This window comes from Lipomyces chichibuensis (genome assembly GCF_038497645.1).
Source record: "Lipomyces chichibuensis strain CBS 12929 unplaced genomic scaffold V1513scaffold_59, whole genome shotgun sequence".
Lineage (NCBI taxonomy): Eukaryota > Fungi > Ascomycota > Lipomycetes > Lipomycetales > Lipomycetaceae > Lipomyces > Lipomyces chichibuensis.
This window is the reverse complement of record NW_027117511.1, coordinates 17,648-41,012: the sequence shown is the minus strand read 5'-3', so window position 1 is coordinate 41,012 and position 23,365 is coordinate 17,648. Positions and strand designations below refer to the sequence as shown.

The window sequence follows — 23,365 nt, the reverse complement described above, 5'->3', positions numbered from 1 at the left end:
GTCATCGAAAGTGAGTATAAATGCTACATAAGCCGGCTTTGTCTAACGTCTTAAATACTTCTTTTTTCTTTTGGTAATGGGTTCATACAATTGATGTGATCACCGGACGCCATCCACTGCCGAAATCCTTCCAGGCCGCTTAGTCAAAAACTCTATAAATTGCAGAAAGCTTGTCATCTATTACTAGGTTCGTGCCGGATATTAGGGTTCCAGACCACGGCAGCTCATCAATCACGAGTTGGAATAATTGGTTATTGGTGACGCCAATCCTATATTAATGAGCCGCACTGTCTGGGTAATAATCCCTCACATTTTCTCACTCCCGCCGGGGATGTTACCCGGCCAATTAATGTCCCACGTAGCCTTCAGCCGCAATTGAATTTTAGGCCCTCACGTGCGTAGTAGAGCAATTAAATGGAGTTGGGTCTATCTCAACATTGAAGCTGTAGGCAGTATAGGATATGAACACAATGGTGGCTATCAAATATACTTTCTTCACTGCCTCCATTAGCGAAAATTATCCAGTCGTAGTAGCTTTCTCTCGTGACATCGCCTTTATAATCAGGATCTGTCATTAAGGAAATAGTGGAGCCCAGCTTGTTGAGGTGGTAGGAGAGTGATATTAAGCTGTTTGTTCATTAAGATGACACGTCTGCGACCTCCCCGATCTCTTCACAATCCGAGATCAGAGGATGATTCCCACCATAAGTGGACCAAATTTTGCTGATTATGCCATTACCTTTTCTACCAATTTGGCTCCGAGTCGCAGGTAAGAATTAAACATTGCGATTTTCCGGCACTCGTGGCTCAAATATTTCAAGGGACTGGACACCGAATAGCGAATATTTGCATTCCAAATATTTGACGATCCCTACTCGGAAATGAGAATGCGAATAAAGATAAGCCAGTCGCAGATCTTCTGTAAATAACATCGGGCTAATGTTTCGACACGATATTTGTGTTGGCGCCTCCCCGGCCTTGGCACTTTGCCTGCACGAGCGGTCCAAGAACGGTAGGGCTCGCATGGGCGCAAAAGGCTGCTGCATCCAGGCACAGCCATGATATGAAGTTTATAAACAGCCAACGATCGCGGGCTTTGTGAACGGGAGAAAGAACTATCCCCAAAAAGATCTTCAGGTCTTCAAAGCTGACCTTGTGAGGTGAGTGACAAGAGCTATCCGTATATGGACACCTATGAACAGTTATTAATGACATGGCTAGAATGGCTTTCATCTTTCGATTTATTTTGATCTTCTTGATCCTTGCCTATTCGGCTTCAGCAGGTTACATCAGCAAGACTACTCTATGCTTGTTTAAGGGGTACCAACAAGCGAATGATTTTACATTTGTCTGGTTAGAGGAGATGGGCAGCCAGGGTAAAATGCCGTTTCACTACCTGCACGAAATTGGATTTAGTCACTTTAAGACCGTCAAAGCTTTTCTCAACAACGGATCAGCGGAAAATGCATTGTTATACCTCTATCCAAACAATCAGAACCCAAACGAGCATGTGGCATTTGTGAATTATGACAAGACCGCTTATCACTTTACTGCGAGTCAAGAACTGAATTTTGAAAATTGGAGGGTAGTTGGTGGCAAAAAGTTGTATGTTTACACAGGATCGTGCGTAGAACCCGAATACAACTGGCAGTATTCTGTCTCGAGCACCATCGCTCCCGTTCAGGGATATGTTGAGCGGGACTGCAATTATCCTTAAGTTGAACTGATCAGTGTGTAAAGTAGTGTGATATTACCATATACGACTTCATTTTGTCAAATCAATTCGTATATCATACGAGCTTGAGCAAACTCGTGTCATATGTGACTGATATCATACGATATCATATATGGTAATATATGGCTATATGAATCAAATGATTGGTTTTTCTATCTAATTTAGGGTCCGAACTGCCACGTACTTGTTACAGTTGCGTCGGATTGCAGTAAGCTCTCTCTGGTCTTCAACTGGTCATTCGGCATTGTATATGTCACTATATGTTTACAATATTCTATTCTATCGAACACCAGGCCGCCCGCAAACAACTAGTTGCCCTGGGTCCGATATAATCATGTTCTGCAGGCAATTTGGCTGAATTGTCTTGAGTCTTTTATCATCGTAGTCTAAAAAGTTCAACACACCTTTTACGATTCGGTCAAGATAAGGTTTAAGGGTCAGGGTTATATATTGTCATATATGGTCATATCACCAGAGGCCATATCTTATCATATCATACGGGTTCGTCCGAACTCGTATCATATCATATGGTAATGTGTTTTACCATATGGCTCATACTACTTCCACACACTGGAAGTTATACACTTGTTGCCTTGTGATAGTATGTAACTCTGTCTGTTCAAATTCCGAGTCATTTGCCATTTGTATTGAATATTGGCATATTTGCCGCGGGGCAAGGCGCTTTTTGGGATTTGATATAGTTTCTTACCTCTTCCGTCATATGGAACTTATCGGTTTCATATGGCACTTGTGTTCATAGACCATAGTTATAGATTCGTACACCTTAGACATTGTGATGCGAAGCTCTCCTTGGCAGTCAGAATCTTCCTTCGGGACTAAAGACGATAAAAGTTAGTGATGAATACTGTTTATGAAATCAACAGTTAGATGAAAGGAGTTCTGTGAACTTAATATATGTGTGACACCGTCCAAGTGCATTACAGTAAATAAGACAAAGACAGCTGTATATATACAAGTTAACGTATACAAATGGTATCTCTGGACCTAATATCGGCAATTAAATTTCACTGCGAATGTCGACTTGCGGCAGAACCACAGATATTTTGTATCGTAGACCGACCACAACTGCCGATGTCTGCTACCCCGTGTTCTGAAACCCTGAACCCATGCAGCCACGGCATAACGACGAAACATTGGCCCACGGGGTAAGCGTATTACGTCATCGATCACAATTCCTCTACGCGGCTCTCGTTATGATCCCTAAACTTAGCACACTAACATGTAAAGCCGGGTAAGAATTGGCGTCGCAAGGATCTCCATAATACGGGTGATCAAGTGAATTGGCCGCAGACTGATGCTTATGAGTGCGCACAAGTCTAATAATTACTGACCTCGGTTTAGTGAAAACTATATATATTTATACTTTTATGAGAGGGATTTGCCCCAGACGGTCGGTTTCCTCGTTCATCAGTTTACAAAGCTGCACCAGAGTCATGACGACGAGACCACCCGCGTTTGTATTTCAACCGTCATCCTTGGACAATATTGAGCAGATAGAGAATTATCGAAGCGGTGGTTTTCATCCCGTTTCCATCGGAGATAGTTTTTCTAGAGGAAGATATCGAGTACTTCACAAACTTGGGTTCGGAGGATTCTCAACTGTCTGGTTAGCTCGAGATGAGCAGAGTCAACGACTTGTCTCTCTCAAAATCGTCACCGCAGAGGCATCGAACACATGTAATGAACTGAGGATTCTCCAACATCTCAATAATAGCACTAAATACCGCCCTGCATGTGATCACATTTTGTCTCTTCTCGACCATTTTACAGTTGAAGGTCCCAACGGCTTCCATGCGTGTCTTGTATCTCCATTCGCTGGTCCTGATCTTGCCCAGATCTCTTACACCCCGGGTAAACGAGCTGGAAGCCGCAGGTTGCGTGCTGCCCTAGCACGAAAATTCGCGAGGCAGGTGACACATGCAGTAGGATATCTGCACGATAGTGGAGTCGCTCATGGAGGTATTTGATGTGCCCTGTGCCCACCATTACCTTGGTCTGGTGCTGATAGCCCGTTTAGATCTTAATACCTCTAATATCCTAATCCAACTCTGGAATGTCGACTCGTGGTCAGATAAAGTTGTTTATGAACGACTCGGGTTCCCAGTTATGGACAAAGTCCTACTTTGGTCAGGAGAGCTCAACAACAGTGTGTCTGCACCCGAATATCTGGTTGAGCCTGCAAATTTCTCAAATATTGAATATAACTGTATTACAAAGAAGGTTCTGCTGGTCGATTTCGGCCAATCTTTCATGCTGCAGACACCGCCACCACCTAATGAAGTAGGCTTCACGATGTCCTATTGCGCACCAGAAGTCTATTTCGAACGGAGAATGAGCGTTTGGTCGGACATCTGGGCTTTAGGCTGCACAATTTTTGAGATGCGCGCAGGACGTCAACTGTTTGAATCATTTCTTGGTGGCCCACATGAAGTACTGCTTCAGATAGTACAAATTCTCGGCAAACTGCCAGAGCCATGGTGGAGTTCCTGGGACAAGCGCCATGTCTACTTCGATGAGGATGGAAAACCCAAAAAATATCGGTTAAATAATATAGACTTGTCCGCAGATCATCCGCTTATTCAACAGATCCGAGACATAGGGGCAGCAGACAATGAGGCTGTCGCCGATGAAGTTGCAGTTGAGACGAACATCTTGTCGGGCAATGTTCGAGCCGAGCCGGAGAAGGAGTCTATTTTTGAGCCGATGGGGATGAGACTCGCGGAGACAGAGGTGAAAGTTTTCGGAGACCTCTTGCAAAGAGTGATTAGGTACAACCCGGAGGAACGTCTTGAAACCAAAGGTGTCCTAAAACATTCATGGTTCCACGATTGGTAGGTCTTGCATCGACTGCGATGTCTGGCCGGTTAAAGACAAAGCGCAGATATTCACGTAACGAATGGGATTTGAAACTGAATGTGGGATCTCGGTTAGGCCAATTCGCTGCCTAGTCATCCATCAGAGCGCTCATGATTACTGCTGTTTTCCAACAGGGATCACAATATCGTCTTTTATTTTAGGTTGGTAATCTAGATTGTGGTCTTAGACAATGGCTAGGTTAGATGTACAGCTCAATTGCGATAGCGAATGTTTGCGCTCATTGCAACATCGCCGCACGCGCGAACCCCTTGGCCGCTGTTATTGCCCAGCATCAGTTAGAGTCTGGCCACTGGAACCTCGATTCCTAAATATGAAGAGGGGTTCAATCGCGGAACTGTGGAGGCGACTATTGGCATCGGGTAGGTGCCTTCTATCTTCGGAGAAAACTAGAATCGTTGCCCTTAAGGATGTGGTAGGTTATCTACCGATCGACATGATGATGACATCAACCCATCTGACAAAGATCTTCGATTTATGAGTCATTGTTCAATATGTACGTAATCGTCACCGATGATGTTAGCGTCGACATGTATACTTATCATACGCAATATTACCCAGTATAACTATCAATCTCTGATTGACGATGAAATAGTTCAATAATATATCTTCTAAAAGCTCCACTACTCGTCCTCTGAACAGTTTGAAGCTACTATAAGCTTTGGAGAGTCCTAGGCAAGAAATAGCCCAATCGGGAAGAAAGTTCTACGTCCATCCGCTTGGCTGCTGCTGGCCCGCTGAGTATCTCCCCCAACATATCAGTTCCAGGTGGAAAGTCCGTCTCAAAACTTTGTTCTCCACGCATGGTCATATTCGCCAACACTGCTTGACGAAAGTGCCACATTAGCAGCTCATCTCTTACGCTCAGATCGTCATTTGGATCTCGACAAACAGGGTCAAGTATCTTCCCGTCTAGCCTACAGGTTGTCTTATAATCATCATCTGGGTTGATCGAAAAATGAAATCCATCAATAAATCATGGATAGTGGGCTTCAAAAGCAGGCCATTCTGGCATGAGTTGATCCTGAACTGTATTCGGAATAGTGTGCTTACCCCCCGAGGATTCTCGCGCATGGTGGACATACTATTTGACGAATGCCTAACCCGATGTGCCGTCGAATAAGGTTTGTGAGGTTGATGAGTTAGCGGTTCTTTCAATATCGTTGTTCCGGCGGGGACGGCGGGGATGAATACTGATTTTGCCTTGTTCAAAGTCTTTGGCCAGCAAGTCCAGGCGGTTTGAGTAACGTGCACCTGCACCTGTAAACGACCGCCAGAGCTGTTCTCCGTGCTCGAAAATCTCGTCCATTTCCTCAAGTGTGCGTTGCTTCGTCTCGGGTACGGCTAACCACACATAAATGAAAGCGCCCAAGTTAAGGAAACCAAACATGAAAAATACACCCCAGTGAATCCGGAGCCAGAGCGGCAGCACGGCTAGTAACAATGCAAGGATAATGACCCAGTTGGTTGATGTCGAAAGCGAGACAGCTGTGCATCTGACATGCAACGGAATGATTTCGGGAGGATACATCCATTCGATGGGGCCCCAGGACATAGCGAATGTGGCCGACAATAGATACACGCTCGCCTGGATGCAACGGCTCGCGATAGGTTTGTCTACAATTATCCACGTGTATTGTTGGTCTGGTACTGGGTTTGGCTCACCAAAACGCATAAACAGGCCGCCGATCATGAAGGACCACAACGCCGCACTGAGAGCACCAACCAGTAAGGAGGAGCGGCGACCCCAGTGATCAGTCCACAAAATCGTCGGAATGGTTGCGACAACAAAAATGATGTAACAAATGGACGCGGCCAAGCGCGCATTGGACACTCCGGCTGACTTGAGAGGCAGGATGACGCCGTACAATAGTACGCCGACTCCGCCTAGCTGTGACCACCCTTGAACAGCCATGGCAATGAACAAGCGCTTGCGCAGTTTCTTTCCAAAAACTTCGCGGTAAGTATTCCATTCCTCACCGTGTTCACGAGCCTGTTCTTCGATTTCTTTGTATTCAGCCAGTACCAGCGGATCGTTGCTGTCGCAGTCTGGTGTGCGCAGGAATGCGAGTACTTGCAGTACCTCGTCCCAGCGATTTTTACTAGCCAGCCATCTCGGTGATAGGGGGAGCCAAAAGAGGCCCATAAACAGAAAAATACCCGGAACAGCCTGGATTGCCCACGGCAATCTGAAAACGGCCTGCGAGTCAAGAAACGAACATCCATACTGTATAAAATACATGATTACGATGCCCCATGCAAGTGCAAAGTGCTGGAGTGTGACTATTCGACCGCGGATCTTCCGGGGGGCTATCTCGGACTGGTAGATGGGCACAAGGACAGATGTTATGCCAATACAAAAGCCGGCAAAAATACGGCCAATCACAAGCATTGCGATACTGGTGGACGCGGATTGCAGGCTGCACAAGTTAGCTGATTAGTAGATGCGACTATCATCGAAGACCAACCTTGCGCCAATGCACCACAAGACTGCACCCAGTTGTGTGCTGACTTTTCGCGATAAACTGAGACGGTCAATGATTCACATTCGTTCCAGTTAGTATAACTAAAACTGCGTACCGATCACCAAGAAACGAAGAAGACAGTGCTCCGGCAAGCGAGCCGGCCGCAACGGCAGATATGATCCCACCTTGACGTATTCCAACAGGATTACCGTAGTATTCTATATACTGTTTCGTAGTTACGATGCCGGATATTGAGGCGATGTCAAATCCGTAGAGCAGACCAGCGAGGGAAATAAAACTGGAGATTGTGTAGACGTTGAGTAGACGTACCATTGGATTGGGGCCCAGCAAGAGCTGAAGCAGCTGCGGATGTTGGATTCCGATTTAAGCGAATCAGGCTGAGATTGGCATTGCTGGTATGATTGCAGCGAGACAAGTATTCGGTGGTTTAGAGAGAGTTAAAGATGCGGCGTGCAAGATTAATTTTAAGGGTGATCAATTGGCTTGAACCCTAACCTGAAACGAATATTTGCGTCATTGTAGTGGGTTTAGGGTTATATTGGAGTTAGTATCGGGCAGCGTAAATTGCCAGTCCCATTGGGACTGATGAACTTGTGGAAGACTACTCGATAAATCGATAATCATCGAAACTAAAGTGCTTGTTCAAATTCGTCCAGTCAAAATAAAATGACCTAGCTAGCCTTGGCTCTTTTCCATGGTCGCGATCCACTCCACTCACATTTTGAAATAGAAGGAATGCATCCCTCCATTCCATCTAGCCTGCAGTCACGTAATCCATGCATGTCGTAGGAACAAGGTAATAGCTACAAGCTGCCCTGAGCCCTCCAACGTGTTGAGCGATGACTGGCGGGATGCGAGACAGGAAGGTGTCGACATTCTATATTGCATTCTGTTCAGGATGTGAATTTCTATATGATGATCGTCGTCGATGAGAGTGTTCGCAAAAGAAGAGCGTGGTAAACTTCACTCTCAAGCTGCCTCAATCAGGCCCTGCGATTAATGCAGACATCATAACTGCTAAACCACAAGAACAGTCAAACCACCGGGAGATACACAGCAGCCTTTCATGAAAGTTGAATATCTTTGTCGTGCATGGATGCCGGGGCTGAAATGGTCTTTAATTTTAGTGCTTTTCACCAATTGCATATTAGCCTCGCTTATCGTATGGAAGTTCGCATTTGCAGTATCCTGGATCGGGCAGCTGCATATTAACCACTTTTATTTTTGTTAATCGGAGATAGCATCTGAATGGCGGAACGTGTATAATTCAAATACCAAATCTAAAGAGAATATTCGTAGTAAATCCAAGCAGGCATTTATATTGATACGTACCTGAAAAATATTGGGGGTTTCTGCACTGGAGAAAGAGGGAGCCTGGTGAGCTAAGGGGTGGCCATCCACCGCTATAAAGGTCGGGCGGCCAATCAGTTTCTTAAGAAACTGCGCGATAAGAAATTTCGGAGAGGGCCGGCTTTTCTGGTCTGACGTAATATCAATAGAGTTTTTCAGGTTTCAGCACGGATGTGGACAATGCACCACAAGGCTCGAGCGATTTATGCTTTTACGTTGCTAATCTAGTGTTAAATTTGACATCTCCGAGAGCTTCGTCATCAATAGTAAACCTTATTTGGCACTTATTGTTTAGGTTTCCTTACTAAGGTTTGTCGACGGTCTGGACTCGATTCTCTCTAGCTTACATTTGACAAGCAATTGCAGTCTAAAAACGACATTTGAAGCACTACTTAGTGTTGGGTTTAGTACCTTAACAGTAGGTAGAAACTGCTCTACGATCGATCTAAATATTGTGCACCAAATCCAATCCAAGCAAATCCTTGTAGACGTAATCTCAACACCAGCATGTCTCACACTAAATAATCATGCAGTTGCCACGCCAGTTGAGCCGCTAAAAAGTTTGGGAATACGTTTCTGGTTTAGCGGGCTTTCGGCATTTCGACCATTCCTCCTGTATAAATTTATGGCAGAGGAAGTAAGGTGACGCTGTGTTTCTGAGTTATCTTTAGTCGACCCTCTTAAGATACACAGAACCACAACTACTTCGTCCATCCAGATTGTTAAATATTAACAATAGTCGAACTAGCATTCCGTTATCAATCCATGGACGTTCAACAAAATGACAATCCGAAAGCGTCGCAAAATACAATTGTCGTTACTGGCTTTTTGGGCTTTGTAACATATGCTCTTCTTAAGTACGTTGCGAATGTTATTCTCGCGCTTACTGCCATCGAAGGTCCTCATAATGGCGACAGTCATCTAAGATCTGAGTCAAGCGAACATTTTGCATCTGAGGATGACGATTGTGTGGATGGTTCTGGCGCCCAGGGCACTATTGTCACATCCAGCATTGTACGAACAGCGGCTTACCTGCGGCATGACGAAGGAGACAGAGTGGATGAAGCGCAGCTCGTGGCCAGGCTGTCGAAAAGAAATCTGGCATATGCTGGCAAGCATCCCGTCACGTCCAGTCTTAGACGAACAGCGGCTTATCTGCGGCATGAGGCTGGCCCTTTTAGTCTTTTCCGGGGTATGTCTGCATACATTGCGATGATAGCCGCAACAGTGTTCTACGAGGCATTGGTCTTCATATTGCCTAATATCTTGAAGCCGTTGCTTCCTTTGATCGTTGACCTCTGTGTCGCTCCGTTTTCCCTAGTTTTGACCCAGTGAGTCGCTTTGCTTCAAATTATAAAGTGAATTTTGTTGACTTTGTGAAGTATTATTATTACGGTTCCGACAAAGAGAACCTGGTTTTTTCGCCTTAGGCATACTCCTCTTCGTCTGAGTTTGCTCACCCTACCTGCTCTGGCTGCTGAGTCTATTGTAGACAAATTCGCGTCTCCACTTACCGAGACAATCATGTCCAAGTTCGCCATGCTTTCTATGTCAAATGTCGGCTGGCTGAGATCCTTTGCTGCGCGTGCTCTTATGCTTTTGTTAGGCATTGCGGTGAATAGCGCACTTTTTCTCTTTCTAAGTGTTCCTGCTACTGTTGTTCGCATTCGCGTACAAGCGTCCTTACTTCCCGATGGAGAAGAGCCGATTGTGCCATTTGACCGCAAGAGCTTTGGAACAATATCCTCCTTGCGTGATGCAATGTATGGATTGGTGAGCATCTTGAAGACGTTTGGCGCTTCTGACAGAAGGAGAATTTTCAAATTGATTCTGAAGTTTTATGTAATTGGATGGGTTGTTCTAGGTGGCTTTATACTGTTATTCTTCATGGAGACTCTTTTTTCTCTGGCAAAAGAGAATCCTGAAATCGGACAGTATTTCAAGGAGGCGCGGTCTTGGGATATACTATCAAGAATGCTGCAGCACGCTGGTGTAGGCTATACCTTTACGATAGAGAAATAAGTGCTAGACTAGATTGCAACTTCCTCTCGCGAACCCGCGCATCCGATAATGTCCTTAGAATTGTTGAGAGGTCGTTTGCCACTGAAAGGTCATGAAAAGAGAGACACTGTCGTCGTCGTGACGTGGTGTTTTTCATTAAGCATTTGCCAGGAGGTTCAGAGATAAATTTTCCGTAAGTCCGGTTGGAAAAGTTATACAATCGGGGATGGAAAGACCTCATTGTTGACTGATGATAAGTTCATCCTAATGCTCAGGCTTGCTGTACTTATATACGCCTCCACATTACTTTCTCGGATTGACTTGTATTTACCCCTATTGAACGCGTCCCGCCTGATCACTTACCTTCGACACCCAAACTCGGTCACATTAGGCCAAGAAGGTTCTTCGGAGCAGACAAGTCGCATGTTCCTGTTCGGATCTGTGGCCTTTTCTAGAGAACGAGAAATTTAGCTGTCTGTGGTCAATGGCCATGATTACCGATGAATCCATCGTTGCAAAGTAGAGGCCGAGGTCCACGATGGTTCTCTTCGGATTGAAGCCAAGCCAGAGTCAGCACCTTTAGCGGGCGAATCGTATGCGTTTAATCGTATGCGTTTGGCGTAGTCATTCTGATTGTTTTGTTGAGGATGTTCGCTGGGTGAAGTGTTGAAAAGAGGAAGAGAGTGTCAGATGAAATCATATAGAAAAAGACTTGCCAGGAACAAAGGTGTAGTCTAGCAAGGGGGTAATTTATAGTGTACTTCCAGTAGCTTTTTTACAACCGCGAACCGTGCCGTGGTACGAGGCCTTTGGCGTCCTAGGGGCAATTTAAAAGTTCCATAATTTTAGTTAACGTTTACACGTGTTCGTCGCGCTTTTGCGGACTCTCGATAGTGAACTGTGCCATGTTCTACGTCTGTGTTGCCTTATGCGCCATAAGCGTATCAACGGTTGCTCAAATGGCACGCTTCATTGCTAAACTTGCACTTGCTCGAGGTCCCTAAGTGAAGCTTCAAGACTCAAGTTGACTTCGCGGAATCCTAAGCGGAGGCAAGTTTGCTTGAGCAGAGTCCAAGTGAAGTCGATTTCAAGCGAACCATCTCAGAATATCTCTTTTCACAAGTTCTGAATTACCATTTTAGGGGTTGAATTATCTCACATGGTTTCTAACGACGGGGATCGAGGAACAAGTTGAAGCTATAGACCGGATAGGTGATCGAGTCTAATTGACTGCAGAGTGCGTGGCTGTTATTTTCACCACCCCCACCACCTGGTCATTATCCTGTCGACATTATATATCAAGGTTTTGACCATGATCTGAGCTTTGATTTGATTTATTGTGCATGGATCATTGATTTAAACCGACGCACGTTATGGCACCGAACCGGTCTTTGGGGCGAGATGTGCTTTTTTACGACATTTTACAACCAGATAAGGCGCTAGGCGGACTTATGTTGACACCAAGTTTTACAGAAAGAACGTTTTTATTTGCGCTTGGGATTCTCATCATCTCGGCCTCGCCGTATGATGTATATTTGCGAGGTTGCGACGTACCTCTGCAATCAACTGATCAACCTCTCCGACCAGGAGAGTATGACATAAAACCGACTTCTTCTGACGGTAGTAACTTTGTATAAGTTTTGGTATGCGATGGCTACTGACCCTGTTACAGGCAGAATATTCATCACAAATGAGTTGTTCATAACTCGAGTACTTTCACACACAGTGTCTGGTAGAGATGAAAGATTTCGACGCTGCGTCCGTGAGAGAGATAGGAAGTGTGTGATATCTGGCGTTGTCAATACTAAAAGGCGCGTGGATCGTGATGATTGGTCAAGCTACCATGCAGCCCACATCTTCCCATTGTCCAGCGAAGAATGGTTCATTGCGAATGGTTTTTCTCGATGGATTACAAATAGGGAAGGGGACCATGACATAGGCATCAACTCTTGTCAGAATGGTCTGCTTATGGTATCTAATATTCATGAGCAATTTGACAACTTTAGCATCTCTATTAATCCAGATGACGGTTATAGGATAGTTACTTTTTTGGACGATCTTTTCAATGTGGGTGGGCGGCAACTTGACCCTGTTTGTCGAGATCCGAATAATGAGCAAAGTGCAAGGGATGAGCTTCTACGCTGGCACTTTCGTCAAGCCGTGCTGGCCAATATGAGAGGTGCTGGAGAACCAATTTTTGAGACTGATTTCCCACCTGGAAGTGATATGGTGGGTGAGATACTAGGTGGCCCGGAGGCAGCAAAAAGGATGGCGGCAGAGCTCAGCTCAAGGTTGAATGGGTTATCGCTCTCGTGACATCAGAATTTGTGATAATTTAGAGATAGATCTTCCGAAGCCTGATTGGAAAAGTTATACAATTGAGGATAATAAAGGAACGATGGTATTGTTCGTTTCTAAGACGGAGAATTGAAGTAGTGATGCGATGCTATGAAACGAAATATGAAACTCAAACGTCCTTTTAACTGTTGCTGCAAAACAGTCACCATCACAGCCGCCAAACTCCTTAATAAATTCCGTTCCATGAATTGTTGTGAAATTACTACAAGTGGTCGCGGTCGTATTTGGGACTTGAGCTGTCCTTATTGACTTGCTTACCCGGTCCGCGGTCATCTCTCATCCCAAATAGCGTATAACTTACAACTGTTTCAATAACCTAACCCCCAAGATGCATCTTGCGATGACCAGCAATTTTCAAGCGGCTTGTCGCCATTGACCCAAGCGCAAACGCCTTGGCCACCCCATAGAATATTTGCCAGCTCTTCACGCCGTTGCGTCCGCCGGATATGGTCGCGCTTGTCAGGTTCGCTCTCTAAGACTGCAATTCCCCCCTCCCTTCTCAGGAACGATGCCCGTACTCGATATCATCCGCACATTACGAGATCAAACTCGCGACCCGCGCTACGCGTACAAAGCGAACAACGAGAAGCTTGCCTGGCGCATTGGCGCCGTGTTCGCTCGTACTTGGGATTTGGGCTTCACAGCTTTTGGCGGGCCTCCAGTCCATTTTGGGATTCTGCATCAGAGATTTATCGAGGGCCGCGGGGGGAAGACGCCTTGGTTAGACGAGCAAACGGTGAGTAGCGGTTTAGGGGCCGGAGCGGTGTGGGCGATAGCTGACGGCTAGTATAGTATCAAGAACTGTTTGCAATATGTCAGGCTCTGCCCGGCCCCGCCAGTACGAAGATGGTATTCTGCATCACTTTGATCCACGCTGGATTTCTGCCCGCGCTCGTTGTATTCCTGATGTGGAGGTGAGTGAACTATAATTGTCTGGTAGGGTACACTTTCTGACAAGACAGTCTTCCTGGCGCAATTGGAATGTACGGACTTTCGCTCGGTGTTCAACGCATGAATGAGACTCTTCCTGGCGTTGTCTACGCCTTTCTGTCTGGTCTTAATGCATCGACGGTTGGCATTATTACTCTGGCAGCTGTCAATGTGAGATATGCAAAATCTATTACCACCTACTCATTCAATGCTAATATGTCATGGAGCTGGCTGAGAAAGCCATTACTGACAAAATGACAAGGATTCTTGTTATCTTTGGTGCCTGTATCGGCATGTGCTACAACGCGCTCTGGTACTTTCCTGCACTCATGGTGATCGGTGGTGTTTCTACTGTCATCTGGGATGCATGGCTTCGTCAATTCCGTCAACAAATCGGCAAGTTCAAAGCAATGTTCAACCGAAAACCATCGAATGTGTTGACTTGGCGGAGGAGACGGTGGATAGTATTCCTTTGGAGGAGCAGGGCCCGCCTTCGCATGGAGTGCAGAGGAGGTTAACGACTGGTTTTGGGAATGCTTGTCAATCCACAGAGGCGTCTAAATCACAGGGTGCATGAGATAACAAAGGGCCAGCAAAGGTTAAGTCCGAAGCAGAAAACGAATTACCTTTCACGGATATGCTCAGCCATGCGATCTCAGTGAAATTGGGTCTCTGTATTATTGTCTTTTTCTTTGGTATTGTCCCCTTTTCTCTACTTGCTGGCTTAGATTACTAACCAAATACAGCCACTTTCATCAGTATAATAGTAATTCGCGGCGTCTTTACTGCTCCTCCAATCGCGCTCGATCTCTTCGCAAACATGTATCTAGCTGGCACAATTATTTTTGGCGGTGGCCCAGTTGTGATTCCATTGCTGCGACAATACGTTGTCGTGCCCGGCTGGGTATCGTCGCGCGACTTCCTTCTTGGCCTAGCCATTATCCAGGCTTTTCCTGGCCCCAACTTCAACTTCGCCGTGTATTTGGGCGCGCTCACATTCCTCAGATCATCGTACCCGACCATCCTAGGCGCTTTCATCAGCTTCGTTGGCATCTTCGTGCCGGGGATGGCGCTCGCGATAGGCGTGCAGAGCCTTTGGCGCAAGCTGCGAACTAAGCCTCAGCTGATCAGTATACTTCGAGGGGTGCATGCGACGGCAGTAGGGATGGTGTTCACGGCGGTATACAGGCTCTGGGAGATTGGATACTTGACAGCCGACTCAGGAAGTGGGCAGAGTCTAGGACTGGAGCCGTGGTGGGTCGTTGTCGCGGTGATTACGTATGCTGAGAGCGCGTGGTTCAAGGTGCCACCCGCCGCGGCGATAGTTGCCGGTGGCGTTCTAGGACTGTGTTGGTATGGCGCTGTGGGACAAAAGTAATATTCGATATTCATATGGAGGCTGCAGTTTGTAGTCAGCGCAGTAAGATATTCTGAACCCTGGACCATGAGCAAATGGCTTCTCTTATTGTGCTACTTCTGGTTGGCTTCCTGCTTAGACAAAGACCTGCTCTTGAAGACCTTGCGGGCATTGAATGATTTTAGGGTTGACCGTCGTGGACCATGAGGTCAATTCTTGGCTGCGAATTGCGAAACTACATCTCCAAATTGCGCGTTGGCGAACTTAAAACCAGTCAATTGCAACAAATGCTATACACACAGCCTAAGCGATCGGTCACTTTACCTCTCCGACGTGGGCTAAACTGAATGACAAGAATAATGCGGTACTACCGGTAGAATCTTAAATGGATTATCAGCCTGTGCAAATCCTTTGACAATACTGGCATTAATTACATTCATGCGACTTTGCCTAGGGCAATGATTGCACCGAATCCGTTAGGGACTATCGACTTCCCTACAGCATCTCCTGCCCTTTCTGGCTTCTGTCCGTTTGTTTTGTTTTTTTACTCTACTTGTATTCTCGAAGGAGAAGAATAACTTGTACTATCAATTCCAGTCAAGTGTGTCGTCGTTACAGAGCGCTGTCGATCAAGGACTTGTTCGCTTGGACGGCGAGGGTCGCGTCATTGTCACGGAGGGGACTCTGGTGTGTCCTCTGTTTTCAATAGTCGGGATTCCTGATCACAGCGGCATGGATCTGATGACTCGTTCAACCGGTTGCTCAAGGCTCACGGATATTATGACGCGAATCAATTTATGCAGTTTGAGAGGATGACTTGCTCTAACCAATTTAAAGCGAAGGCGACATGCTTTGAATTGCACTCTGCCGCGAAGACTTCGTCGATGGAGAGTCAATAAGGTCGAGTGTGCCCTAGTCCACGTATGACTAGAGCATTGTGCTATATCGCCTGGAAGCATGGAGTAATTCTGAGTCATGTCGAAGGTATTGATTGTCCAGCCTTGACCCTAGCAAGCAGCAATCATTTGCTATCTGGCTCACCACTGCGTCCGGGAGAGTCCTGGAGTTTTTTAATATGTCGCATTTCGTGGGTGAATATGAGTGGATTGGGCAGATTCCGTTCCTTAACTGCGTGGAGCATTATGCTTATCGTTTGCAGCTACATGTGGCCAGTTGATATGCGCCGATGGCGAGTGACATCAATGCATAGAAAATTCACCCGAAGAGCAGACGAACGAAACAAGCCAATGACATCGCGGGATATACGGATATACGTATTATCAGGATTGAGAATATAAAAGGGCCCAGGAGAGCCCAGTAGATAGTTGAGAAATAGATAAGAACGTTAAGATTACAACAGTTCTCTATTGTGTACATGTATTATCAATTGCTTAGCAAGCGTTCATCTGACAAAAGTCCACCTCGACGTCGTCACGCCTCTAGCGTCCCGCAGTTGGACGAGGACGCAAAGTTCGTTTCGACGTTCGTACGAAACGGTTAAAACGTGCTTCTGCCGTTCTTTGAGCTGCCGACACAACAAATTGTCGCACAAATTTGGTAGTAATCTCGATCGGTACGCCGCGAATGCTGTCAATCTCCGGCACATCCGGGAAAAAGTCCCCAAGGTTGAGACCTAAATTCAGATGGTCACCGTCTACCACCATGGTTCCATTCTCGATTAGCATCTATTAAATTAATTACTAAAAGTGCTATTTCGATGCGCTGTATTTCGCTACTCACATGTTCCGTGCTTTCGATGTCCCCGGTGCTTGCATCCCTTTTGAACACTTCTATGAACGCCTTCGTAAGTGGCCCAAACCAACAATGGTCTCTGTAGCTATATGGTCCAAATGGATGGTTATTCCCAGCCTGCTGCATTGCCTCGTCAAACGCAGAGTGCTCAGTAACAGGATATTTATCAGCCCTCAGGGGATTCCTAAACCTGGGATTTTCATTGAGCCAAAAAAGAATACATGTAGGACACCGGAATTCGTTAAGCCATAGCTCAATATCGCGCTTCAGCGCTCGATACCCTTCAGAGACCCCTGCCTTGATGATGAGGGTCAATGCACTGCGCTTATTGTTGTAAAACAGGAGTCCCCCATCTGGCGTTTTAGTTGATCCCGTACCTTGGTCATTTACGGACTCTTGAGTGGACTCTCCCACGGCAACAATGTAATCAATTAACTCTTCTTTATTTTGCTGAACAAGTACCTTTAGTATGCTATCCCTGATAGCGATTTCTAAATTCACTGCTGATTGACTATGCAGAGCTGTTGGAACGGTATAAATTGTGACTCTGGAGTCGCTCGCAGCGTATTCAACACGCGGGAATTGGCGATATACTTTGCGTCTCCATATAGCGTACGTGCTTGCTCTTCAAGGGCTATGAAATTCTGGTATGAAAGTTGTATATCGAGCCGTTTCTCAGGCTCGTTGTCTATAAGGAATTTGAGTGCTCGCTGGTAAGGCGTGTGTTCGTCCGCGCGAGCCATTTTCGAGGACACGGATTTTTGCGGCGCGAGAAGTGCAACCTCACTTGTCTGTGTCCTTTTGTCCTTTATACTCTTCGTTGGTAGATTGTGCAATCTCGGCTGCGCTAGAGAACTCCGGGCACGTGCTATGGCGATCAGCTGCTGCAACAGGAGCTCCTGCGCGTGTTCCGTCAGTGTGCTCCCCGTAAACACTCATTTTGGAATATTTTGTAAGAACACGGTTAGCGAAACTTGAATGGCGTAGTGGCTGTAGTCTAGGAGTAAATCAAGAGTGATATAATCAATGTGCCTCTCGTTGAACAGCCGGTCAGCTACAAATACAGCCATTGCGCTACTCGTGTAACCTGGCGCATCTTAAACTGGCGTCATCGGCAATGCGAAATCGTCAACCGACTTAACCCTTATCCGATGGTTCCAGGGTGCGAGTAAAGCGACTGGAACTGGCGCACGTCATTATCACGCAGAATCTGCCAATCCGTCAATCAGCCTGCAGCCCTATTCTATTCACTACACACATTTGAAGGTACATTCATATCAAATCAACCGCAACAAAATTAAATTAGGTTATCTAGCAACTCAAATAGATAGCTATTCACTATTACATCTTCTGATTGTATGTCCAACCGTATTACGACTACTGCAACGAGGAGGCGCACGTTGTCGAGGTGGAGCCAGCTGAGCTGCAGCTCCCTAAGAAATCTGCTGATCTCCCTTGCAACTCCAACATTGAGCATTAGTTTTCTCCCAATGACAGCTTCCGTCTTCGTCTTTTTTATCTTTTAGCGCTCATTCTCAGCCTGTAGCTGCTTGGTTTTGTGCTCAAGAAGCACTGAATTGTCTATCACCAGATTGAACCCTTTTGAAATCTGCTTAATCTGAGCAGTAATTGGGCTGCTTGGCAGGCTATTTGGATGCTAATCGTTATTATGAATATTCTTGCGTAGGCTCCGGTCTGTCGATCAAGTCGACTTCCGGTACGTGGTGTCTTGGCTTCCCGGGGACTTGACATCAGACTGTGCGATGGAGCTGCCGGTTCGATTTTGCGATAGAATATTTGCCGTCTCACGAAGGAATGAGGGTCGAAGAGAAAAGCCGCTTTGGTCAGATACCAATAGCCATTTAAGCAAGGTTTCTTCCGCAGCTGTACTGATAGTATGGCTATTTGTGCGTTTCTCTCTGCGAGGGGTGGTTCCCCTGATACGCTCATGAAGGATAGAGAAAGGGACTCCATATACTGTAGCAGCGCGTCGAATTGATTTAGCTTCTTTCGATTTATATGCCAGCTGAATTTTGGATTCATTAACAAAAGGCATTCTGAATGTTGCTAACAAAATATGACGCGTTGAAAGATATTGTTCCAGAAGAATTTGTTTGGTGGTGGATTTTGACCAGTTCGCCCGTGAATTACGTTATGAACTTCGCCGTTGCCTGGACCAGGACCAGGAGCTTTGTGTCGGGCTCTTGGCCATCATACAGAAGTTCCGCCAATTTTGTAGCGAGCGCTACAAGAACATGATGATGACAAGTTATGTCTGTGTCTGCGCCGTCGTACAGTGACGAACTCTGCGGTGTGTCTGGGCTGCTCCAGTACTGCAGCTTCAGGCAAGTCGTATACTAAACCAGTCTTCTTGTCGCCTTCATTTTTAATAATTCGGCTAGCTAACTGTCTTGGTGGGAGAAGGATAACTATTTTCTCAACTCAGGCTTAACAGCTGGCGTCGGGCTTGCCGCTGTGGCTATAATTTTCTCGCCAATATACCGGTGTGAAGATTAGCTTGTTGGGGAATGACATATCGTCATCGCACATTGATGGAGAGAAGAGGCGACAGACGCTGTTGCCTTTGTCTGATGTAGGCTACATTGGACCACCTACAGATTACCGGTGAGACTTGGCATAGGATCGCAGTAGATCCTTCACATTTTTCGTTGTTAGCTACACAATCGTGCCAAAGTAAAAGGCGTAGATTGCATACATAACAACGGCATCAAGATTCTACATGCCAGAGAGCCTGAAGTGAGTGTCATTTACTTGAACCTGAACACTCGAATATCAAGTAATTCTCAACGCCAAGGCGCAGGCCAGCAAGAACATTGTGGTAAGGGTCGGCAGCCTCCGATGCATGGACCATTTCTAGTTGCTCCGTGCCGCCCTGTCGCAAAGATTAAGGAAGATATTGGAAGTGCCAAGCTTTCTTCGGTTTGCATCATTTGCCCTAAAATTGTGTATAATAAGACTGGACTCGAGTGAAGTTCGTTGAGACCTGAAGAAAAGATGATAATTTACCACACAGCTGAAGTGGACAAAATCGCCTGTCAGTCGATGTTGTCTTCGAAGAATTTGTCACCATATTCCATTAGAGGGAGAGGGAGGGCTCATCGACCGTGGCAGATACAGAGTTCAATATACAACGGCGCAATTCCTTTATCGCTCTAACCCAATCACGCAATATGCGACGCCGCAATTCCTTATCGCTCACTCTGGGGATATACACAGCCTCTGCAATGCGCTAACATCCCGTGCAGATGCGCACGGATCACTGATTTGTAATATAAGGTTATCAGTCTCACAGTGCGCAAGATGATACTTCAGGGTTGACAGTCAAAGTTGCGTGCTGGATTGTCAGTCAACGGCAAGCCTTGCTACACATGGGTTCCAGAGCAGAAGGTAGACAACAGACACTACCGGGAAATATGAATAGATTGTGGCTAAGAAATAGCAACCTCACACTATGCTATATCTCAAAAAAAAAAAACTAGACTTTTCTAGATAGACGCGGACGAGGTTTGTCAGCGCATGCGGATGCCAAGAGTTGAGGTGTTGCAGCGAGCAGGCTAACAAGAAAATGTTGATTGCGTGCTGATTTCTACTAAGGTCTCTTCACAAAATACAGCGTCTCGACACGAAATGCAGAAAGCGTAATACTTGGCATGATGACACTAAATGATTCCTCCTTATCTCTGGTAGACGACGGACGCTGTAAAGGCTTTCTTATATATGAGGCAATCTCCTCCTTATTTCTTTCCTTTAGTCAAGTGTACCTCTCGGACAATTTGTTATCTTAACTAGAATATAGGGTAAGCATTTTAGTCGGAGGATTGGCCGCATAATTCACATCAACCGGTATAGGCTATCACGACAAATGAACACTAGAAACTCTGACGACTATTCCGAGGATCGAAAGGCACCTCGGGTCAGTGTCGTCGATTCAGTCGAAGAATCCAAGGAACTGAAGAAAGGAATTCATATTATCGAGAAGTCTGTTGACGACAAGTCGAAAGTAATCCTTCGCATCAGGAACCAGAATCAGTTTCGTGAAGAAGATGCTTCGAACCTTGTCGATCCCGTCTCCGAGTTCATGTACGAGAAGGTTTCGGCGATGACTATTGAGGAAGGACTGCAAATACTTGCGGACGCAGTTGAATATCATGATGACGATGTCAACTTTCCTGCGCAGACCATGACAAAGATCACCGGACTGCTTGTTGGAGAAGGTCGCGACCGAGATCCCGATGGCCATGACCTTGACATCAAGATCGAGGCAGCTTTGATCAAATACCACTCGCCGTACCCTGAAGTTCGAGCCATCTGTGATCCATTCGATGACCCAACCATTCCCGTTGAAACCATTCGCGCCTACGTTCTGGGAACGATTTGGGTCTGCATCGGGTCCTTTGTCAACACGTTTTTCAATCAGAGACAGCCTAGCCTGCGTATTCAGTCTACGGTTATCCAGCTGCTACTCTACCCATGTGGCAAGGTCGCGGAACGGCTTCCAAACTGGTCTTTCACTTTTCGTGGAAACCGCTACTGCACGAACCCAGGACCCTGGACACACAAGGAGCAAATGCTCGCGACTACCATGGTCAATATTGCCGCAGGCAGCTCGAATTTCATGGGCTACGTGCTGACGATGACGCTTGACACATTCTTCGGCATGAAGTATCTCAACTTCGGATTCGTTTTCCTGATGAACTTTTCGACATTGTTCTTCGGGTTCGGCCTGGCTGGACTGTTGCGCAAATGGGTTATCTACCCAACCAAGGCGGTGTGGCCGACGATCCTGCCAACTCTGGCATTGAATCGTGCCTTACTTTTGCCGGAGACGAAATCCGCAGTCCATGGATGGACTATGACCAGGTACAAGTTCTTCTTCGTAATGCTCATCGCCTCTTTTTTTTACTTTTTCTTTCCGAATTATATTTTCAAGGTTCTCAGCACATTCAACTGGATGACTTGGATTGCGCCGCAAAACACAAACCTGGCCATTATTACCGGATCCTATCTAGGGCTTGGTTACAATCCGATCACTACTTTCGACTGGGCGGTCATCAACTATTCCAGCCCTCTCGTCGTGCCATTTTTCTCTTTGCTGAATCGATATCTTGGAATGCTTCTTAGCGGCATCCTCCTGATAGTCTTGTATTGGACGAACTATAAATGGACTGGGTATCTACCCATTAATTCGAACGATGTCTTCGACAGCAATGGTCGCGAGTACAACATTTCGCGCGTCACGATGGCTGGTGGCAATCTGATAGACTTGAAGGGATATCGGAACTATTCCCCACCATATATGTCAATCGGTAATCTGATTTCGAGCGGCGCCAGCTTCTCCATTTATACGCTCTGCTTCACATATATTATCCTAACTGAGCGTCGTATCATCTGGCAAGCGCTCAAGGGATTTTGGCTGCAAATCCGAAACCCGAAACGGCACAATCTAGCAAGTTATGAGGATCCTATCTCAAAGATTATGGCAAAGTACCCCGAAGTCCCGGACTGGTGGTATGCTATCGTGTTTGTCGTCGCGCTGGTGTTCGGCATCGTTGGTGTTACCGTGTACCCCACGGACACGCCAGTCTCGCTTGCGTGGTACATAGTCGGTTGTGTCGATTAGTGGGCCTGTGATCAGCAGTTCAGACGTTAGGACAGACATCGGACAAATTTCGGGCGCAGAAACCAACTTGGACACAAGGTCCATTCGATCCGGAGTTATGCCAGGCTCGGTAAATGTAGTTTCAGTGGTAGTTGTCACGTCCGGCGTAATTGTCGCGGAATTGGATGATTGTGGCGATGCGGTTTTGGAGCTGTTCTCTGGCCGCTTCATGGCAGACTTGGCCGGTCTCGATTGCGACTTTGACGCGGACTTTTTAGGAGGGGAGGGCTGAAAACTTGGCTCGTCGCTGACACTTTCGTCGTCGTTGTCGCCATTTTTGTCCGTCATAGCGATAGCGACATCGGGTCCGTCTTCTGTCTCACTAGGAATCAATGCCCGGTCTTAGTCGCCCAGCAACTCCATTGTATCATTTTCCTGATGGCCAGCTTCTAGTCGCAAGGTAGGCAAAATGCAATTCCGCTTTTTTTCAACCCCATCATGTGTGCACGGGTGATATGTGAAATTGCCATAAACTATCACCTTTTGCCCATTGCAAGTTCTGCGTCTAAGATTATTCGTCGCCGACTCCACGATTATATGCTCCGGATTAAAGCACTTGGCGTTGTGGCAAAGATGAGAGATGTCGAAGCGGGTGCTACTCGACCTATCCAGAGTCGTCTTTAGTTCATCCCCTCGATTGGTTGCGATTACTGCAAGCTGATGCAAAAACAGTCTGACGCCATGTGACTTTAATACTACCTGAACGCGACCCAACTCACTGCCTTTCCGGTCCGACTCCCAACATCCCGAATCGGTAGTGATGGCATGATATTTATCAACTAGCTCCTGCGCCATTATGGGCGTAATTGCATCATACTTGT

The 23,365-nt window shown here is 46.3% G+C and overlaps 9 protein-coding genes across 9 annotated transcripts; 6 read left to right on the top strand and 3 right to left on the bottom strand.

Moving 5' to 3' along the window:
- Positions 1–771: 771 nt before the first annotated feature.
- V1513DRAFT_453508 (uncharacterized protein) lies at positions 772–1,833 on the top strand. The gene is made up of 2 exons (XM_066899245.1): positions 772–1,160; positions 1,222–1,833. The coding sequence occupies exon 2, from the start codon at positions 1,223–1,225 to the stop codon at positions 1,715–1,717; it is 495 nt and encodes a 164-aa protein (XP_066750856.1). The 5' UTR covers positions 772–1,160; position 1,222; the 3' UTR covers positions 1,718–1,833.
- Positions 1,834–3,189: 1,356 nt separating this feature from the next.
- Positions 3,190–4,301, top strand: V1513DRAFT_460876 (kinase-like domain-containing protein; the record flags this gene model as incomplete). The annotated part of the gene is given in 3 exon segments (XM_066899869.1): positions 3,190–3,715; positions 3,774–4,233; positions 4,253–4,301. 3 exon segments carry the CDS (start codon positions 3,190–3,192, stop codon positions 4,299–4,301), a joined length of 1,035 nt encoding a protein of 344 aa, XP_066750855.1.
- Positions 4,302–5,167: 866 nt separating this feature from the next.
- Positions 5,168–5,532, bottom strand: V1513DRAFT_453503 (uncharacterized protein). The gene is made up of 2 exons (XM_066899244.1): positions 5,340–5,532; positions 5,168–5,301 (listed from the first exon to the last, which is right to left on the bottom strand). Exons 1-2 carry the CDS (start codon positions 5,472–5,474, stop codon positions 5,254–5,256), a joined length of 183 nt encoding a protein of 60 aa, XP_066750854.1. The 5' UTR covers positions 5,475–5,532; the 3' UTR covers positions 5,168–5,253.
- Positions 5,386–7,542, bottom strand: V1513DRAFT_453496 (general substrate transporter). The gene is made up of 3 exons (XM_066899243.1): positions 7,211–7,542; positions 7,099–7,155; positions 5,386–7,050 (listed from the first exon to the last, which is right to left on the bottom strand). Exons 1-3 carry the CDS (start codon positions 7,426–7,428, stop codon positions 5,730–5,732), a joined length of 1,596 nt encoding a protein of 531 aa, XP_066750853.1. The 5' UTR covers positions 7,429–7,542; the 3' UTR covers positions 5,386–5,729.
- A 1,689-nt stretch (positions 7,543–9,231) lies between these two features.
- V1513DRAFT_427921 (uncharacterized protein) lies at positions 9,232–10,488 on the top strand (the record flags this gene model as incomplete). The annotated part of the gene is made up of 2 exons (XM_066896251.1): positions 9,232–9,797; positions 9,849–10,488. The coding sequence occupies 2 exons, from the start codon at positions 9,232–9,234 to the stop codon at positions 10,486–10,488; spliced, it is 1,206 nt and encodes a 401-aa protein (XP_066750852.1).
- A 1,352-nt stretch (positions 10,489–11,840) lies between these two features.
- Positions 11,841–13,003, top strand: V1513DRAFT_420892 (HNH endonuclease-domain-containing protein; the record flags this gene model as incomplete). Its single annotated transcript, XM_066895947.1, has 2 exons — positions 11,841–12,090; positions 12,140–13,003. The coding sequence occupies 2 exons, from the start codon at positions 11,841–11,843 to the stop codon at positions 12,781–12,783; spliced, it is 894 nt and encodes a 297-aa protein (XP_066750851.1). The 3' UTR covers positions 12,784–13,003.
- Positions 13,004–13,333: 330 nt separating this feature from the next.
- Positions 13,334–15,133, top strand: V1513DRAFT_460871 (chromate transporter-domain-containing protein; the record flags this gene model as incomplete). The annotated part of the gene is made up of 7 exons (XM_066899868.1): positions 13,334–13,561; positions 13,618–13,739; positions 13,788–13,926; positions 13,983–14,191; positions 14,221–14,294; positions 14,334–14,450; positions 14,502–15,133. The coding sequence occupies 7 exons, from the start codon at positions 13,334–13,336 to the stop codon at positions 15,131–15,133; spliced, it is 1,521 nt and encodes a 506-aa protein (XP_066750850.1).
- A 1,347-nt stretch (positions 15,134–16,480) lies between these two features.
- Positions 16,481–17,607, bottom strand: V1513DRAFT_474737 (uncharacterized protein; the record flags this gene model as incomplete). The annotated part of the gene is made up of 3 exons (XM_066900192.1): positions 16,481–16,797; positions 16,853–17,385; positions 17,481–17,607. The coding sequence occupies 3 exons, from the start codon at positions 17,605–17,607 to the stop codon at positions 16,552–16,554; spliced, it is 906 nt and encodes a 301-aa protein (XP_066750849.1). The 3' UTR covers positions 16,481–16,551.
- Positions 17,608–20,368: 2,761 nt separating this feature from the next.
- Positions 20,369–22,696, top strand: V1513DRAFT_266304 (OPT oligopeptide transporter protein-domain-containing protein). Its single transcript, XM_066894538.1, has 2 exons — positions 20,369–20,682; positions 20,735–22,696. The coding sequence occupies exon 2, from the start codon at positions 20,748–20,750 to the stop codon at positions 22,503–22,505; it is 1,758 nt and encodes a 585-aa protein (XP_066750848.1). The 5' UTR covers positions 20,369–20,682; positions 20,735–20,747; the 3' UTR covers positions 22,506–22,696.
- Positions 22,697–23,365: the final 669 nt, after the last annotated feature.

Coding starts and splice junctions, on each gene's coding strand:
- V1513DRAFT_453508 (XM_066899245.1), top strand. CDS start 1,223: ATGGCTTTCATCTTTCGATTTATTTTGATCTTCTTGATCCTTGCCTAT.
- V1513DRAFT_453503 (XM_066899244.1), bottom strand. CDS start 5,474: ATGTGGCACTTTCGTCAAGCAGTGTTGGCGAATATGACCATGCGTGGA. Junction 5,302..5,339: donor CAGCAGCCAAGCGGATGGAC/GTAGAACTTTCT, acceptor TTTCTTGCCTAG/GACTCTCCAAAGCTTATAGT.
- V1513DRAFT_453496 (XM_066899243.1), bottom strand. CDS start 7,428: ATGGTACGTCTACTCAACGTCTACACAATCTCCAGTTTTATTTCCCTC. Junction 7,156..7,210: donor TCTTCGTTTCTTGGTGATCG/GTACGCAGTTTT, acceptor TGACCGTCTCAG/TTTATCGCGAAAAGTCAGCA. Junction 7,051..7,098: donor TTGTGGTGCATTGGCGCAAG/GTTGGTCTTCGA, acceptor TAACTTGTGCAG/CCTGCAATCCGCGTCCACCA.
- V1513DRAFT_266304 (XM_066894538.1), top strand. CDS start 20,748: ATGAACACTAGAAACTCTGACGACTATTCCGAGGATCGAAAGGCACCT.